The sequence below is a fragment of the Arvicola amphibius genome, chromosome 10 (assembly GCF_903992535.2).
Source record: "Arvicola amphibius chromosome 10, mArvAmp1.2, whole genome shotgun sequence".
In the NCBI taxonomy this organism is placed as follows: Eukaryota; Metazoa; Chordata; class Mammalia; order Rodentia; family Cricetidae; genus Arvicola; species Arvicola amphibius.
Window position 1 is genome coordinate 37,985,172 of NC_052056.1, and position 16,120 is coordinate 38,001,291.

General features: G+C 44.1%; 2 protein-coding genes across 3 annotated transcripts in view; both read left to right on the plus strand.

Moving 5' to 3' along the window:
* The window catches only part of Tbc1d23 (TBC1 domain family member 23), a 56,697-nt gene extending 54,200 nt beyond the window's left edge, over nucleotides 1-2,497 (plus strand). For both annotated transcript variants that reach the window (XM_038345192.1, XM_038345194.1), the window contains one exon: nucleotides 938-2,497. In XM_038345192.1, coding sequence (XP_038201120.1) covers nucleotides 938-1,019 — 82 coding nt within the window. In that variant the 3' untranslated portion in view covers nucleotides 1,020-2,497. The remainder of the gene's footprint in view (nucleotides 1-937) is intronic.
* A 1,929-nt stretch (nucleotides 2,498-4,426) lies between these two features.
* Nucleotides 4,427-15,659, plus strand: Nit2 (nitrilase family member 2). Its single transcript, XM_038346754.2, has 10 exons — nucleotides 4,427-4,540; nucleotides 5,668-5,786; nucleotides 7,386-7,506; nucleotides 8,440-8,528; nucleotides 9,943-10,036; nucleotides 10,462-10,536; nucleotides 11,201-11,279; nucleotides 12,762-12,860; nucleotides 15,094-15,149; nucleotides 15,388-15,659. The coding sequence occupies exons 1-10, from the start codon at nucleotides 4,534-4,536 to the stop codon at nucleotides 15,477-15,479; spliced, it is 831 nt and encodes a 276-aa protein (XP_038202682.1). The 5' UTR covers nucleotides 4,427-4,533; the 3' UTR covers nucleotides 15,480-15,659.
* The last annotated feature ends 461 nt before the right edge of the window (nucleotides 15,660-16,120 follow it).

The following is a 16,120-nucleotide window of genomic DNA, read 5'->3' on the forward strand; positions in this document are numbered from 1 at the left end:
TTCTGGTCTCTACGCACACAGACACACACACATGCACACATGTCTACCCACGGGTGTATACACAAATTATATAAATTATAAATTATATAAATTATTTTTAGTAAACGCATTATACAAATGCTATGCTTTGTGCTGATTTCCAGCGAACTAAATTGGTCCTAGAATGATAAGTTGGTATTTTATTTTCATCATCAAAATGTAAGCTGAAGTGGTTTGAATCTGTTTTAGACAACTTAATTTGCTTAAGGTCAGAGTTGACATTTTCTTTGGAATTGAAAGTCATCAAATTATAACTGAAACTGATTAAATTACATCTTAGGGTTTAGGGCTTCTATTGCTGTGAAGAGACATTATGACCATGACAACTCTTAAAAGGAAAACATTTAATTGGGATGGCTTACAATTTCAGAGGTTTAGTCCATTATCTTCACGGAAGGACATAGTGGCATACAGGCAGACATGGTGTTGGAGAAGGAACTGAGAGTTCTACATCTTGATCTGCAGGCAACAGGAAGTAAACTGTGACACCGGGAGTAGCTTGAGCATAGGAGTTCTCAAAGCCCACCCCATTAGTGACACACTTCCTCCAACAAGGGCTTACCTACTCCAACAAGGCCACTCCTTTTGGTCACCATTTTCCTTCAAATCACCACAGCAAGTGTAATATTTTACCTGTGTCCCATTTGGACATTATATATACTTATTGGCAGTTCAGAGAATCTTAGCTGTAAACTATATGAAAAACCATATCACTTTTACTTTTAGATTTTCAAATAACGTTTTGCTTATCTGTTGAGGTAAGTTTGTGGGAGTACACAGGAGGGCATATCTGTGAGCATCGGGGATCAAGGCAAGTTCCTCACCAGAGGTGACCTCTCAGCAGACCCTGAAGGGGAAGTGCGTTTATTTATACATAGCTTTGTCTTTTCTCCCATAGGTATTTGATTCCGAATGCGGGAGATGCTACCAGAGCCATAAAGCAGCAGATCATGAAAGTGTTGGATGCTTTGGAAAGTTAACGTAAAAGAAAGCTATTTAAGTGAAATTAAGGCAACCAAGAGAAACATGAAAATATATTTCCTGACTCAATACCCTCAGAGACCTTTCATTTGCTCATGGGCTGCCTGAGTAGAGGGGTCTAATGCAAATTATTGTAATCAATCTCGGGATGGGTACACTTTTTTAAATATTTCTTTTGCATCTTTGGTTTTATAAGATGATTTATTATAAAGGTCAGTTAATAAATAACTTTGAAGTAACTGGCCTTGTGCCCTATGGATCGGGGCACAGAATGCAGTTCTGTTTTGAAGAGCTGTTTTAAGAGACATGCATCCTTTTCAGGTTTGGAAACAGCTGTACACATCCGTATTTGCAATGTCTTCACTGAAATTTAGAGAGTTAATTGCTACATTGGGTCTTGCTACAAGAGCAATAGGAGAAAATTAAAAGTATAGAGTAATAATTAGCTGACTTTTCTATTCTTTAAAAGACTGAAGTCTATTTCATGGAATGGATGGAGATCATAGCCAACTCAAAACAGAGCCCATAGCTCTGTAAGCCCTGAGGCACCCGTCTCACCTCCTCCACTCCAGCGGGGAGTATTTGGTGACTAATTGCCTCACAGACTCTAATCTTCCCAGTGGTTGCTAAGGATCAGAAGTAAGTAGGCATATTAAGGTTCAAATTAGCATTTGGGGACAGGATTGTATCTGTAAAAATGTCATTGGCCTTTATTACTTGGTCCATTTGGTCTAGGATATTTCAGAATGTGTTGAACACTCTGGTTTATGTTATGAGATGATCACCTGTGACCACACTGATGTCCAGTTAAAAGACATAATCAGCGAGCCATAGAAATTTCAGTGTTTTTCTATCACTTTCTAAACATTTTCTTTTGGTTTTGTCTTCTCAGTAAAATTTCAGTAGTTGGAACTGTTTGTATTCTTTCTCCCGGCAAAGCTGAGGCAGCTGCTTTGCAGCTTGCTCAGATTCATCTCTGTGCCCATACCAGTCACATGTGATGAGGGATCCAGAAACAGCTTTTGGACCATGGGATGATTTTCATAAAATCTGTTTGAAAAATAGTAACTATAACCTGCCATGTCATAAAATATAATAGATGCTCTCTAAGGGGTTGGTTGATAGAAATATCCAGATGTGCCCCACTAGTAGCCAGTTGTTTTAATTTGCTTAATGGAAATCAAGTGAAATAAAGATAACCCAATTAAAAACTTTATCCTAATATCTAAATAAGAACAATTTATTTGAGTGGTTGAAGACATTTGCATGAAATTGCACCCGTGCAGTACTTGATATTTTTAACACTTCCAACTGTTGTATTGCAGTTTTCCGTTTTCTTGACACCCTCTTTGAAATGTCCTCAAGTCTCATTTTTCAACCATTTCCGCTGTGGGACTTTTTTCATAATATTAATGTAAAGATGTTTGTGTTACTGTTTATAAATCACACCTGTAAATAAACTGACAGTTTGCTCAAAGCTTCTGTTCTCGAGGCTGTTTTTATTTGTATCTTATCTGCAGATTAAATATTTCTGCTGTGTTCCTATTTCTGCTCATGTCCCTTAGATATCTTAAAACTAATAACACTATTTGGGTGTTGGGGTTAAAAAAAAAGAAGACAGAGGCAGGAGGATCCCTTGAGCTCAGGAAGTAATGGTCCTGCACCATTTCCTCCTCTCTTTACTGGGACAGATCCGTAGATCTAAAGGGACTCTGGCTAGCTTGAGCTTGGTGGGCGTTGCTCTGGCAGGCCTTGTCCTTCTCCCCCATTCCTGCTTTGCTTAAAAAAAAAGTTAGATTACATTCCTAAAGCTGGCCACTTCCTCCTCATGAGGCTAACTTGACTACCAAGGTTCAGCTATCAAAGTACTAAAGTCCACCAATCAAAAGCCCCCTCTGTCTCACCTCATTAACATGCCCAATTAAAATTAAACCCCTCATCCTAACAGGGTTTCCCCTTCACCTGTGGACAACATCTGTCTCCTCTATCCAGAGGCAGTCCTTTGTCCCCCTGAAACAAATACCCCTGCCCCTTTCCCTTGTTCTCTTCCCCTTCTCCCTCATCCTCTGTCTCTGGTGGTCCACTCTTACTCCCCACCTTGGCCTTGGGGTTCCTAAGCTGATACTTTCCCTTTAAAGATCCAGCTCTGTAGACCTGGCTTTCTCTGGAATAGTTGTCATGGCTACCAGGTCAATGCATTTTCTAGTGCAAGAAGGAGATGGTATGAGTATGTTATATCTGGATGAAATAAGGCCATACTGTCACACACACCTTCTTCCAGCTCATATATTCTTTACCTGTCTTCCACAGTGTCTCCAGGTTCTTAGCAGAGATGTAAGAGATGATTCTGTGAACCCTTTGAGATACGATGTGGGTGCTGGGAACCAAACTCCTGGAGCAGTCAGTGCTCTTAACCACTGAGCCATCTCTCCAACCTGTGCATTGACCCTTTTAAACGGCTGTTTCTGGTTCGTTTTTTTCCCACAGAGATACCATACCCCAAAGTTTGTAAAAACTCAACTCTTACTAGATGCTCTTTGGCCAAGTTTTCTTTTGGGGGATTTGATCTCCAGGCTTTCTGTTTCTGTCTTGTCCCAGCTCTATAATCCCCTTGCTTCCATGCTCTGAAATGTGACAAGGTTTGTACTTTGACCGGACCACCATGCTCTGAAATGTGACAAGGTATGTACTTTGATCCCCGACCACTGGAAACATTAGCGGTGTAGCTGGGTGTGGTACACTACTCAACCCCTGCATTCAGGAGCTGGAGCATGAGGAGTAAGAGTCAAGGTAGCATCAGCTACATAGTAAATTAAAAGGCCTGGGTTACAGGAGATCCTGTCTGAAAAGTAGGAGAGCCCCAAACAAATAAAAACAAAACAGCGAATTAAATAATAAATACAAACGACAAGTCTTAGAATACCGCCTAGCACCAACTCTCCATCCCTTCCCCCTACTTGGAGCAAGCTTCTAAAGTCCAGTTAGCCTAAACCAACCAGGTGCGCCTCCTTAAGCCTGTCAGCAGGTGGCAGTCATTACCCTGGCCACTGCTGTGATCTAACCTGAAATTTCAGTTCTTTTTGCCACATAAAGAGCCTTTCTACCCAAAAGGGACCACTCCTTAACCATTTATGGCACAGCACCATAATGTAGGCCGCTCCTCTTTGCCCTTGGTTCTGGAGGTCTTATTTAAAGAATTTCTAATTATCTCTTTCTTTTTGATGTATTCAAGCGCACAGAGTGAGCCATTTTTAGTGCAGAGCCGAGGCAAAGATGTAGTTCAGTGGTAGACAGGTGCTGAACATGTTCAAGCCCGATTCTTACCACCATAACAACAGAGCCGAAAACAACAGCAAAGCCAAACACCTAGGGCCCCAAACTCAACGAGGCCCCGCCCCTCGGCCCAGCTCTTGGCCACGCCCCTTCTGCACGCCGCTCAGCCCCGCCTCCCACGCTCGGCCAAGGGATTCACTGGTCGCCTTCCCGTCGGTCTCGGTGCTCCGAAGAAGAGCTATGGCTAGTAAGTGGCTCGCGGCCTGGTCGTCAAGCTCCCCGCGGGAGCGGAGGTTTCGGTGCGGCGGTGCAGATGAGCCGGCTGGGTCCTTGCGTCCCCCGGTCCGCCTTGCCGGTGGCTCAGGTCGCGGGTGTCCGCGGCTCGGAGCTGGGGCTGCTCGGGGAAGCCCGGGGTAGTGGGGCCGCGAGCCGTGCGAGCGCAGCCCTCCGGGCCAGGCGTCCTGCCCTGTGGGAGCCCAGAGCTGTGGGGTGGGTGGTGCTTTCAGATTTAGTGGCCCTAACTCCTTCGCCTAACAGGATGGCTAGTCGCGTCTCAGTTCACAGTTCATATGTTAGCTTCATGTGCCGCTGAGTCCAGTGACTTGGTGCGGACTTCCCACTGCTGTGTTTATTGGTGCCATGACCTGGCGTGCTCATTTAAATATGGTTCCCACATTGGGCCCTTCATTCGCGGTGTTTTGCGTCCCTCCCCTTGGGTCATCGATCTTGCAAATTTATGAAGATTATTAGGGCAGCCAGGGATCTTCAAAGTCATTATTATCGCTCCTTGAGAAGGTAAAGCAACAAGTGGAGGACCCCAGCGGAGGGTTTTCCCTGCTCCAGCCTGCAGAGGGCGCTTTCCACCAGCCCCAAGCCTGGCTTGGGCCCTTATCCCTAGAGTGACCTGTGGGAGAGTGGACACTACAAGCAAAACCGTGGTGAGTTGTATCCTCCCTTCAGAAGCGTAGACAGCCAGCTTCCTAGGTTTAGGAGGACCTTAAACCTTTGTGTGAACTGTGGTTGTTACAGCTCAAGGTGTGTTAACCTGAAAGTAATGCGGGTTTTGGTTTCTTTTCTTTTTTATCCAGATCTGGCACTGTTCAGCAAGAGATATTCAGGGCTAAATGTAGCTTCTTACCATATATATTTAGGATAAATAAAAAAAGAGAGATCGTAGTTTTTATACTTTAAACGATCATTTTGGCCTTCATTAGAAGCCAGGTTTTGTCAGTGTGATTTATCCTTTAGGTTGTCAGTAGTTGTGACGATCAGAACCATGTCAGAACATTGCCAGATGCCCTCTTTGAGAATCCTGGGTCTGGCTGAACTTCGTGGGCAGATCTGATGACTGTCTCCTTTTGTCTTTGTCCTCAGCTTTCCGATTGGCCCTCATCCAGCTTCACGTTTCTTCCATTAAATCAGATAATGTTTCCCGGGCTTGTAGCCTAGTACGGGAGGCAGCAAAACAAGGTGCCAAAGTAGTCTCCCTGCCGGTAAGTATAGGGACAGCCGGCCGTTTCTAGGAGCCATGAACCTGCCTCAGTGGTGTTTGCCAGCGGTGGTCCTCGTGTGCCCCCGCTCCAACCATGTCCTGTTCCGTGTGTGTCTCCTCTGTCACAAAGACGAGCAGAGATCTTTATCCTGAAATGTCTACATTATTACAGGTCTAACAGGATCACCTACTATGTTCAGATGAGGAAAACAAGGTTTGGGGAAATTACCTAAAGAACACTTTCAGGGCCTGAATGTCCACTTTGTTCCTAACATAGTTAAGGCTTTCTGTTGTCATGTTGAAGGTCAGACCATGTTGTTTTGAAGCTTTAGTTGAAGATTGTATCAAATTTTGTGGTTAGTAGTGTAAGGTCAACGTTGGAGTTCCTGGATGAGCAGTAATCTTTAACAAAGGGAATCTTGTTGATTGTGTGTGTGTGTGTGTGTGTGTGTGTGTGTGCGCGCGCGCGCGCGCGCGCACGCGCGCGCGCCCTGAGAAACCAGAAATCAGCCTTGGATGTCATTCTATAGGACCAATTCAGTTTTTTCTTCCTTCCTTCCTTCCTTCCTTCCTTCCTTCCTTCCTTCCTTCCTTCCTTCCTTCCTTCCTTCCTTCCTCCCTCCCTCCCTCTCTCCCTCCCTCCCTCCCTCCCTCTCTCCCTCCATCTTCTCCCTCCCTCCCTCCCTCTTCTCCCTCCCTCCTTCCCTCCCTCCTTTCCTTTCTATTTTTGAGACAAAGTTTCTTTGTGTAGCCATGGCTGTCCTGAACTCTCTCTGTAGATCACACTGGCCTTGAACTCAGAGATCCACCTGCCTCTGCCTCCTGGGACTAAAGGTGTCAGAGAACTGTTGAAGGCAGATGTGTGGTGTGTGTGTGTGTGTTGTGTGTGTGTTGTGTGTTGTGTGTGTTGTGTGTGTGTCTGTGTGTGTGTGTTGTGTATGTGTGTGTTGTGTGTGTGTTGTGTGTTGTGTCTGTGTGTGTGTGTTGTGTGTGTGTGTTGTGTGTGTGTGTTGTGTGTTGTGTGTGTCTGTGTGTGTGTGTTGTGTGTGTGTCTGTGTGTGTGTTGTGTGTGTGTGTCTGTGTGTGTGTGTGTGTGTGTGTGTGGCGTTGTCTTTCTTGGTGTCTGTGACCCAGCCCTGTCTTTGTTCCATCCTCATCCACTTTTCCCGTCCGTAAGGGACACAGGGATCATAAGGATAGCACCAAAGTGGGATTCAGGACAGCTTGGTGCAGTCACTGAAGCGGCTGCACTTCTGTGGCTTTCCGAACTTTTTATGCATGTTTTGTTGCTTTACATAATCAGTATAATTTTGAACTCCAGAATTCACCTCAGTATTCAAAACCACAGAATAGACCCGGTTTATAGTGTGCCTGGATGCTCAGGAACTGGCATCTACAGGCTTCGGGGCTAGGCTTCTGCCAGGGTCACCGGAATGATTTGTTTCCTCTGTTCTCCGCCTGTTTGATTGCACGTTGTTTAGCCCTAGGCCTTTTCCTGATTGTGTTTTACCTGCTCACACAGGACAAGAGTTGGAAAACCCCTTTCTACTTTCCGCAGAATTTTAAATGCTTTGCCCCTTCTCCTCTAACATTAATCCAGGAGTGCTTTAATTCTCCATATGGAACAAACTACTTTCCTGAATACGCAGAGAAGATTCCTGGTGAGTCCACGCAGAAGCTTGCCGAAACAGCGAAGGAGAATAGCATTTATCTCATCGGAGGTAATTTCTTCCATGTGGTTGTGGTGTAACGTGTAAACAGTAAAAGCATTAGCATGGCGTTTGTTACATCTAAACTAACACATTTCAGCCCTTGAAAAGGAGGTGGTTGCCAGGGGTCGTGGCACACACCTAACAATCCCAGCCTTGGAAAGCAGAGGCAGAAGGATTATAAATTCAAGATCAACTAGAGATACACCTCAGGATGCACTAAGTGTAACAACTGCAATTTCAGCATGATTATGAGCTGAATTTCCCCACTTAGATTAATCTCCTCCACAAGAGATGGCTGTACTTTAACGGGGAGTTAAGTTAGCTATGTATGCAAAAGGCCTAGCAGACACCATAGGAAGAATCACACCAATCCGATCCTGATGAGCTCCCCTGTAAGCAGAGTGTGTCTAGACACGGTGTGGCCAGAGAGACCTCACCTCTGTTCTTTGTGATGATTTAGGGGACAAAAAGCACAATAAACCTCGAGAGGTTGAATGATGAACAAGGTCATTTCGTCTCACGACTATGCAGTAGTTGAATAGGTGGTGTCAGTGCACAGGTGTGTGTGGATCGGTGCTGTGATGGAGAAAGGCTTGTCTTTATCCTGGGGCCTTGGGATTCAGTGTTGCTGAAAGATGAAGGCTTGGAGTAATGGGGAACTCCTGACTTTGCTCTGATGTTACATATTAACTGTTGCACAACGCCATGGCTGAATTTCAGGGGCAGTTTGGTTATTTTTTAAACCATCCTCTGACATCTGGCCTAATTATAGCTTATCAATAATTTGGAGTTTAATCCCTGAAAGAGTAGCAAGGGGGAAAAGAATGCTTAGTTATTGGATCCAAATGACTGTTTCCTAGGTGTTTACTGAGTATCACAAAGCTATTGGCCCATTCCTTTTCGTTACCGTTTGGCGTGACTATGTATTTCTCTCGAGGAAAGGCTCCATCCCTGAAGAGGATGCCGGGAAACTGTATAACACCTGTGCTGTGTTTGGGCCTGATGGGCGTTTATTGGTAAAGCACAGAAAGGTCAGTAGAGGTGCACAAATCTCATCACCTTTCATTTTCTGTTTCTTGCTAGGATGTAGAATTTACAATTCATCTTTAGGTTGCTGGTTTGTATGTAGCAACGTTGCTGGATTTACTCGTCAATTCTCCTAATTTAATTTCGATTATATAATCTGAGGAAGACAGCTCGATCCTCTCTTTCCCCTACTTCCATATTTCTTGTTGCTTCATGTGGGGTGTCAGGAATACCACTAAATAATAGGTGTCCTCATCTTGTTTCCCTCCCCGGAATGAACACGTCTGCCATTGTCCCCCGAATATGATGGTTGTTTTAGGATTGTTTAGTATGACTATTAGATGAGAAGAGTCCTGCTGTCTTGTTTTTAAAGTCATGGTTGTTGTAGATGTTCATCAGATACAGGCTGGAGGTCCCTCAGTGCTGGAGTGCTTTCGCAGCCTGGGTGAGGCCTGGTGACAGTTCAGTCACCGTCACTGCCACCTCCCTCAGCATAAGTTCACTAACAACACTCAGCATACATCCTTGGGGTCCTGCCTGTTTCTTTTACTAATGTAGTGAATTATATCAGTTGATTTTCTGATATCAAGCCACATCTGCTTTCCTGGGGGGAAAAAAGCTCATTTTAGCTAAGTGATGGTGGCTCACGCCTTTAATCCCAGATCTTGGGAGGCAGAGGCAGGCGGTTCTCTGAGTTTGAGGCCAGCCTGGTCTATAGAGCAAGTTTCAGGACAGCCAGGACTACACAGAGAAACCTTGTCTTGGGGAGGACAAAAACAAAAAAAAAAAAACTTTATTTGGAGGAGATGCATTACTGACTTTGCTTTGTAAAATTTTACCTGGATCTTATCTTTGTTTTGAGACAGAATCTTTCTTTGTAACTAGGCTGGCTTTAAATTAAATTCAAGTGGTCCAGACTGGCCTCGAACTTGTGGCAATCCCCATGTCTGAGCATCCTTAGTTCTAGGATAAGTTCTTAGTTTTAGTATGTGCCCAATTCTGGGAAATCTTCCTTAGCCTTTAGAGTGAGTGCCAGTAACACATTACACTCCATGAGGAGCCTGCACAGTTTCCACAGCTGCAGAAAGCAGGTTACAGACCATACACCATTTCCCCATTTCCTGTAAATAGAATAGTATAGAGTGGTAAAATAGGAAACCTCTTCTGAGACTGGAAACAAGATTATTTAATGCTATTATTTAACTACAAGACTATTTAAACTTATTATTTAATACCATGCCCGAAATCTCACACAGAGAAATAAGATAGGGGCTTGGATGTCAGGCAGCTGGTAGGGGCCATGTGGGCAGACTGGGGAGATGTTTGTATTGTCAGTCTTGAGTATTTCCATATCTGAGTCGCTACTGCAGGGAGGCCTGTGGCAAAGAGGTAATAACCACTCGATGATGTGTGATGCAGATCCATCTGTTTGACATCGATGTTCCTGGGAAAATTACATTTCAAGAATCTAAAACATTGAGTCCTGGTGATAGTCTCTCCACATTTGATACTCGTACGTACCACATAAGTTTGCCTCTTATAGTAGTAATCCCAGAAAAGAGCAGGTATTTTTCCTTTTATGTCTGTCCCCAACTCTTTCATATTGCCTTACTAGAAGTTCAGAATGGAGGAAAGCAAACAGTCAGAGATCTAGACAGTTTGAACAGAATGGAAACCCAATGTTTTGACATGATACTTCTCTTCCATGGGTTATAGCATCCTGGCCATAGCATAGTTCCTGTTGGGCCACGATTGATACACCCTACTTAGATAGCTGTCCTGAGATGATGCCCCAATAGGGTTGAACATACAGATTGTCTCTGTGTAGGAGTCCTGTGTTAATTCTTCTCTGTCAGTGTTCTGGGATCAGAGGTTTACCCTTCTGCCCATGCTACAGGAGACTCACTTCTCATGTGTGCATCTTCTGTTTGGAAACAGCTTACTGCAGAGTGGGCCTGGGCATCTGCTACGATATGCGCTTTGCAGAGCTGGCACAAATCTACGCGCAGAGAGGTGAGACAATACTACACATGGTTAGGAAGCTCCTGGGAGGTCTGATTCTGGGATGGTCCTGTGGCAAGAAGGGAGCTCTTAACAGAAAATTGCCCAAAAAAGAAAATCACAAAACATTTGGACAAATGCCCAAAACCTCAGATGTAGAGTGTTAATGTATTCATGACCAGCTCTTCCACACCAGTTTGCTAAACAGACTTCTGCTGATGATATGGTTTGAGGGGGTGTGACTAGGCTGAAACCGTTGGCACTTAACTAAGTGTCTTGGTCCGGATGCTCTGAGAGCTGCTTAGCAGATGGAGTGTGTGCGTTCTGGGCTTCACAGCGTCTGGAGCTGTGTTGTTCCAGTCGGAAGATCACATCCACACTTCTCCACTGTGCGGTGCTGGCCTGGTGCTGAGCTACATGCTGACTACAGTTCTCTACTTTTTAAAACGGAAGGCGCAAGTTCTGACGTCAGTCGTCATCTCAGTTTTCTTCCGGCTGTATTTTATAGGAATAGTATAGGAATATCTATACTTTTACATTCAGAGCCGTATTTGGCTGTTTTACTAGACTGACCTTGTATATGGAAAAGTTTGTTTGGCTCTGTTGGATAAGGAATAAAGGGAGGGACCAGAGTCCTTGAGTGTTCACCATTGGTTTTTGTCTTTCACGCCTGGAGGCTGTCAGCTCTTGGTGTATCCTGGAGCATTCAATTTGACCACTGGACCAGCCCACTGGGAGTTGCTCCAGCGAGCCCGGTAAGAAAGGACTCAAGCATCTCACTGCTGATGGAAGTATCAGCCTTAAATGGAATTCTGCCCTTGACACAGCCAGCCGTGGCATCCAAATACACTTAGAACAGATGAATGTTCAGAGAGCTCTGCTGGGTACCAACTCCAATGCCATAGCAGTGCCCTCAAAAGATGCTAGGGTTAAAGAGCCATGCCACCGTCACCATTCCTGGCTTATGAGATCAGTTTTAGATTGTACATATGCCTCTTTTTCTTTGTTCCTTTGTGTGTGTATGTGCGCTTGCATACGTGTGTGCCTGAACTATTTCACCAGCCTTGTGATTTCCAGTTCTATCCATTTGCAGTGGCTAATGCCTTTCTGTTGTACATAGGTACAATCTCTACTCATCAGCAAAGACACAGGGTATTCCCATTTCTTGGTTATGGTGAATAGCCCAGCATACTGGGGTTCAGATTTTTTTTTTTTCCTTGTGTTGTTCTATTTTGCTTGGATTTATAACTTTTAGTAGGATTTCCGGACCACGTCTTTAACTTTGGGGGAAACGATTGCTTTCCACAATGGCTGTACCAACCTACAGTCCCACTAGTGGGTTTCTTCTCCACACCCTCACCGGGATTTGTTGCCCTTAGGTTTCTTGATGCCAGCCATTGGAACTAGAGTGAGGTATGATCACCACGGTTTCAAGTTGCATTTGCCTGATGGCTGGTGATATGAGCATTTTAAAATATTTATGTTGGCCATTTGTGTTTGTCAGCTGTCTATCATGGTGACAAAATGCCCTAAAGAACGTAGGATGGGAAGTTTATCTTGGTTCTTACGTGCAGAGGTTTCATTCCACACTTGGCTAGAGTGTAGTGGGGGCTTTTTTTCCCCCAGGCAGAAAAAAAGAGGCGGGGCTGGAGTCCACATGCTCTTCAAGGGCCTCTCACTTCCTATAAAAGTTACACACCTCCCTTCCCAGCTGTGGGCTGAGGTCAGATGGCCCTGTGGTGGACTTTCAGGCTCTGAATTTTAACACCATTTGTGGGCTTCTTTTTAATACCTATTTAGCTCTGTTGCTCTCCCATTAAGTAGCCCAGGCTGACTTGAACTTTGACTCCTCTAGTTTCAGCCTCCCGACTAGTGGCATTAGACATGCTTCACCATACTTTGATTTTTTTTTTTTTTTGCCATTTTCAAACTGGGTTATCTTGTGATATTGTTAAGAGCTGTTATTATGTATTTGTATATATTTCTCCATTCTGGAGGTTTTCTTTCCATTCTTGGTACCTTCATATGCTGTATAGAAGCATCTTCTTTTGACATATGCCTAGTTTTGTGTGTCTTATTCCCCAAAATTGTTGCTCATTCTAAGGTCCAGAAGCCTTTCCCTGTGTTTTCTGCTAGTGTTTTTGTCTTTTTTTAAAAAATAACCACATACCCTTGGGTAGAAACATATTGCAGGCCTACAATGTGTAAGGTATTTGCTTTCTGTCTGCTGAACACAGGGCTGTTGATAATCAGGTGTATGTGGCTACAGCCTCTCCTGCCCGGGATGACAAAGCCTCGTATGTGGCCTGGGGACACAGCACTGTTGTGGATCCTTGGTGAGTGTGTTTTAGGCTGAGCTCAGCTGGAAGTTGAAAGATTACATAGGATCACCTCCCCTGCAACTGCTCCTCCCTTTTACGCACATATTCCACTGGGTATGAGGGAGGCTTTCACTTGCCCTCCACATGAGAAAGAAACCATCCTGCTTGCCAGATCCAGTCCTTGGCCTTTATCCCCTTCTGCTTGTCTTGGCAGCAGCAGTGGGGTAGGCAGTTGGTTTAGTAAGAGATTCCAGAATTCTTAGTTAGCTTTTAGCTAAAATTTAGGCTGAAGGACTGGTCCCACGGTAGGAATGAGAAGCTAGGCAAAAACATCACTCCCCGTGTAACGATTAGAGACAGGAATGAGTTAAAGCAACGATTCTCAATCTGTGGGTCTCAATCCTTTTACATATCAGATACCCTGTATGCCAGCCAGATATTTACATTATTAATGATTCCTAACAGTAGTAAAATTACAATTATGAAATAGCAACAAAAACAGTTTTATGGCTGGGGGTCACCATAACATAAGGAACCATATTAAAGGGTTGCAGCATTAGGAAGGTTGAGAACCATTGGGTTAGAGGAAACTAGTGGTCTGTCCCCTGTGAAAAGGTAAACCATTTACCACTACATGAACATAACACATCTGCCCATTAGCACGGTTGTTTCCCCATGGACAACTCACATGGTCGGCAACAGCAGGTGTAAGATTACAGTGTATGTTTATAAAGATTTCAACTCACGTGACCTTACTACAACTTTGGACGTCAAAAGCTGGCTTTAGTCTATGGTACTTCTGTGTATGTACTCACACACGAAAGCATTTCTGCAATTTCAGAATAGATAGACCAGTCACCAAAGCAAGAGTTTCAAGTTTAAGTATCCCCAGGCGTCCCAGAGGATTCCCCCGTGTGCTGTATAGAGGCTTCGTAAAACGTGACTGGAGTTCCACACACCAGGGTTTAAGGGCATTGGAGAACTGGGTCAGATTGGCTTCTGTTGTGTTCCTGTCTAGATGCTGGTGGCAGCTCTACAACCAGTTCTCCTGTGCTCTACCCTTTAATTTCTTCTGAAAGGTTTTGGTGCCCCAGGCCTAGGCCGACAGTGAGGTGATGGGTGCCGGGAGTTACATAGAGAAGGAACTTTGAATTTGGCAGGACAGGTGGGTGGGAGTTAGAACAGAAAAGATTTTAACCAAATGACATTACTGTATTGGTAGTTCATCCTTTCCAGGAGTCTGTGGCCGTCTGGTAAGTACATTCAGTGATGCCAGGTGGTTTGTTATGACATAATATTTTGCAAATAAATCATTTCTCTAGATATGTTTTTGACCCCTGAGCTGGGCCAAAAGGCTGGATACTGGGAATAGCTTTCAGGATTAGCCTTCCCTTGGTCTTTTGAAAGGCTGTTGTTCCTGCTAGCATATAGACCCTTACCACTTTTTTTTTTTTTTTTTTTGGTGGAGGGAGGGTGTTTCAAGACAGGTTTTCTCAGAAGCTCTTGGAGCCTGTTCTGGAACTAGCTTTTGCAGGCTGGCCCAAACTCAGAGATCTGCCTACCTCTGCCTCCTGAGTGCTAGGATTAAAGGCGTGTGTCACCACCCGACCTACCCTTACCACTTTTATGGGCTAGTCTTTCCCTCCAATCTGAAACAGAAACTCATTAGTATAGCGAGCCAGGGATCTCAGCCACAGGGTAGAGGTGCTAGTACAGTAGTTCTCAGCGTTCCTAATGCTGAGACTTAATTCCTCATGTTGTGGTGACCCAACCATAAAATCGTTTTCATTACTACTTAAAAACTAATTTTATCTGTCTTCCTATTGTCTTAGGTGACCCTTGTGAACAGGACATCAAATCCCAACAGGCTAACAACCTATAGGTTGAGAACCCTAGTAGGCCAGGCCCAGCCACATTACTGTCAGGTGTGGCAGCAGCTGGGAGGGCATGAGGAACTGATGGAGACCCTCCTTGGCAGTTCCCGTTGATTACTGGTAGCTCTTCTCCCACTTATAATCATAGACTAGCTATTGTTTTCTAGCAGTGCAGTTTATTAAATACATCCCATACTTTCCTCACTAAGCCTCACAGGGCTCTTTTTTTCCACAGGACATGCCTGCCTAAGTTCACAACATAATAAACCTTGAATTCATACTGTTTTGTTTTAGAATCTCTTGTTAGAGGAAAATAGAGAACTTGATTATCACCTGGTGTCAGTGAATCTCAATCTATTCTCAATCTCCTTCAGGGGACAGGTCCTAACCAAAGCTGGCACTGAGGAAATGATCCTGTACTCAGACATAGGTAAGACCTACACAGCTGTGGTCCAGGTTTCTGGTGTCTCCACAGCTGAGGCCACACACTGCAGTTCTGAGGACGAGCTCTGGGGCTCTGTCTCCCTGGGCTTTCTTTGAATTGACTCCAAGGCCAATGCAAGGTCAATAGCATACAGACAAGGCCAGTGTTGCTGATGCATTTTAGTTTGCAGAAGAAATCTCATTGGTTGGTAAGGAGTTCATCGTGCACGTTCCTGTTTTTGCAGACCTGAAGAGGCTGGCTGAAGTTCGGCAGCAAATCCCCATTTCAAAACAGAAAAGAGCAGACCTTTATGCAGTGGAGGCAAAGAAGCCCTGAAGTTTGTGCCTAAGATGTCTCTATACTCATATACGCTATACGACGATCAACTTTACTAAATCTTTTTTTTGGACAGTGCTGGGAATTGATCCCAGTCTTATACATGTTAATTCTTCCACTGATATGTATCAGAACCTCCTCATTGAATTAAAATTTTTCTTTATCTGCTTGGCAACAATATCCAGCTCCTCTGATAAAGAACTACTTAGGCTGGTGACTCTTGGGCATTTCAGTCTTAAGAAGCTTTTGCACAATACAAACTTAAGACTAAGCATTTTTGTTTGTATGTGTAGCTAGTGGTGGGCTGGTCAGGGTATGGTACTTAGCTGTCTGAGAAAATGTACTTTTGTAGGAACACTGATTTTCATGGTGCTAATATCCCATCAACATGACATTTTCAAAATATTTTATTAAAATTATTTTCATACAATATTTTGATATTCCCCTCTCCACCAATCCAACTTTGTTCTCTTCTTTCAAAAACAAAAAAATCTCTACAAAATTGAAGATTAAAACCAACAAGCAAAAGACAAATAAGACAAATAGAAAAAAAAAGTACACAGACACACAAACCAATGGAGTTTAACACGCTACTTCTAAACAGTGACAGATGTGCAAGTGGGCTCTGTGACCTGTATGTA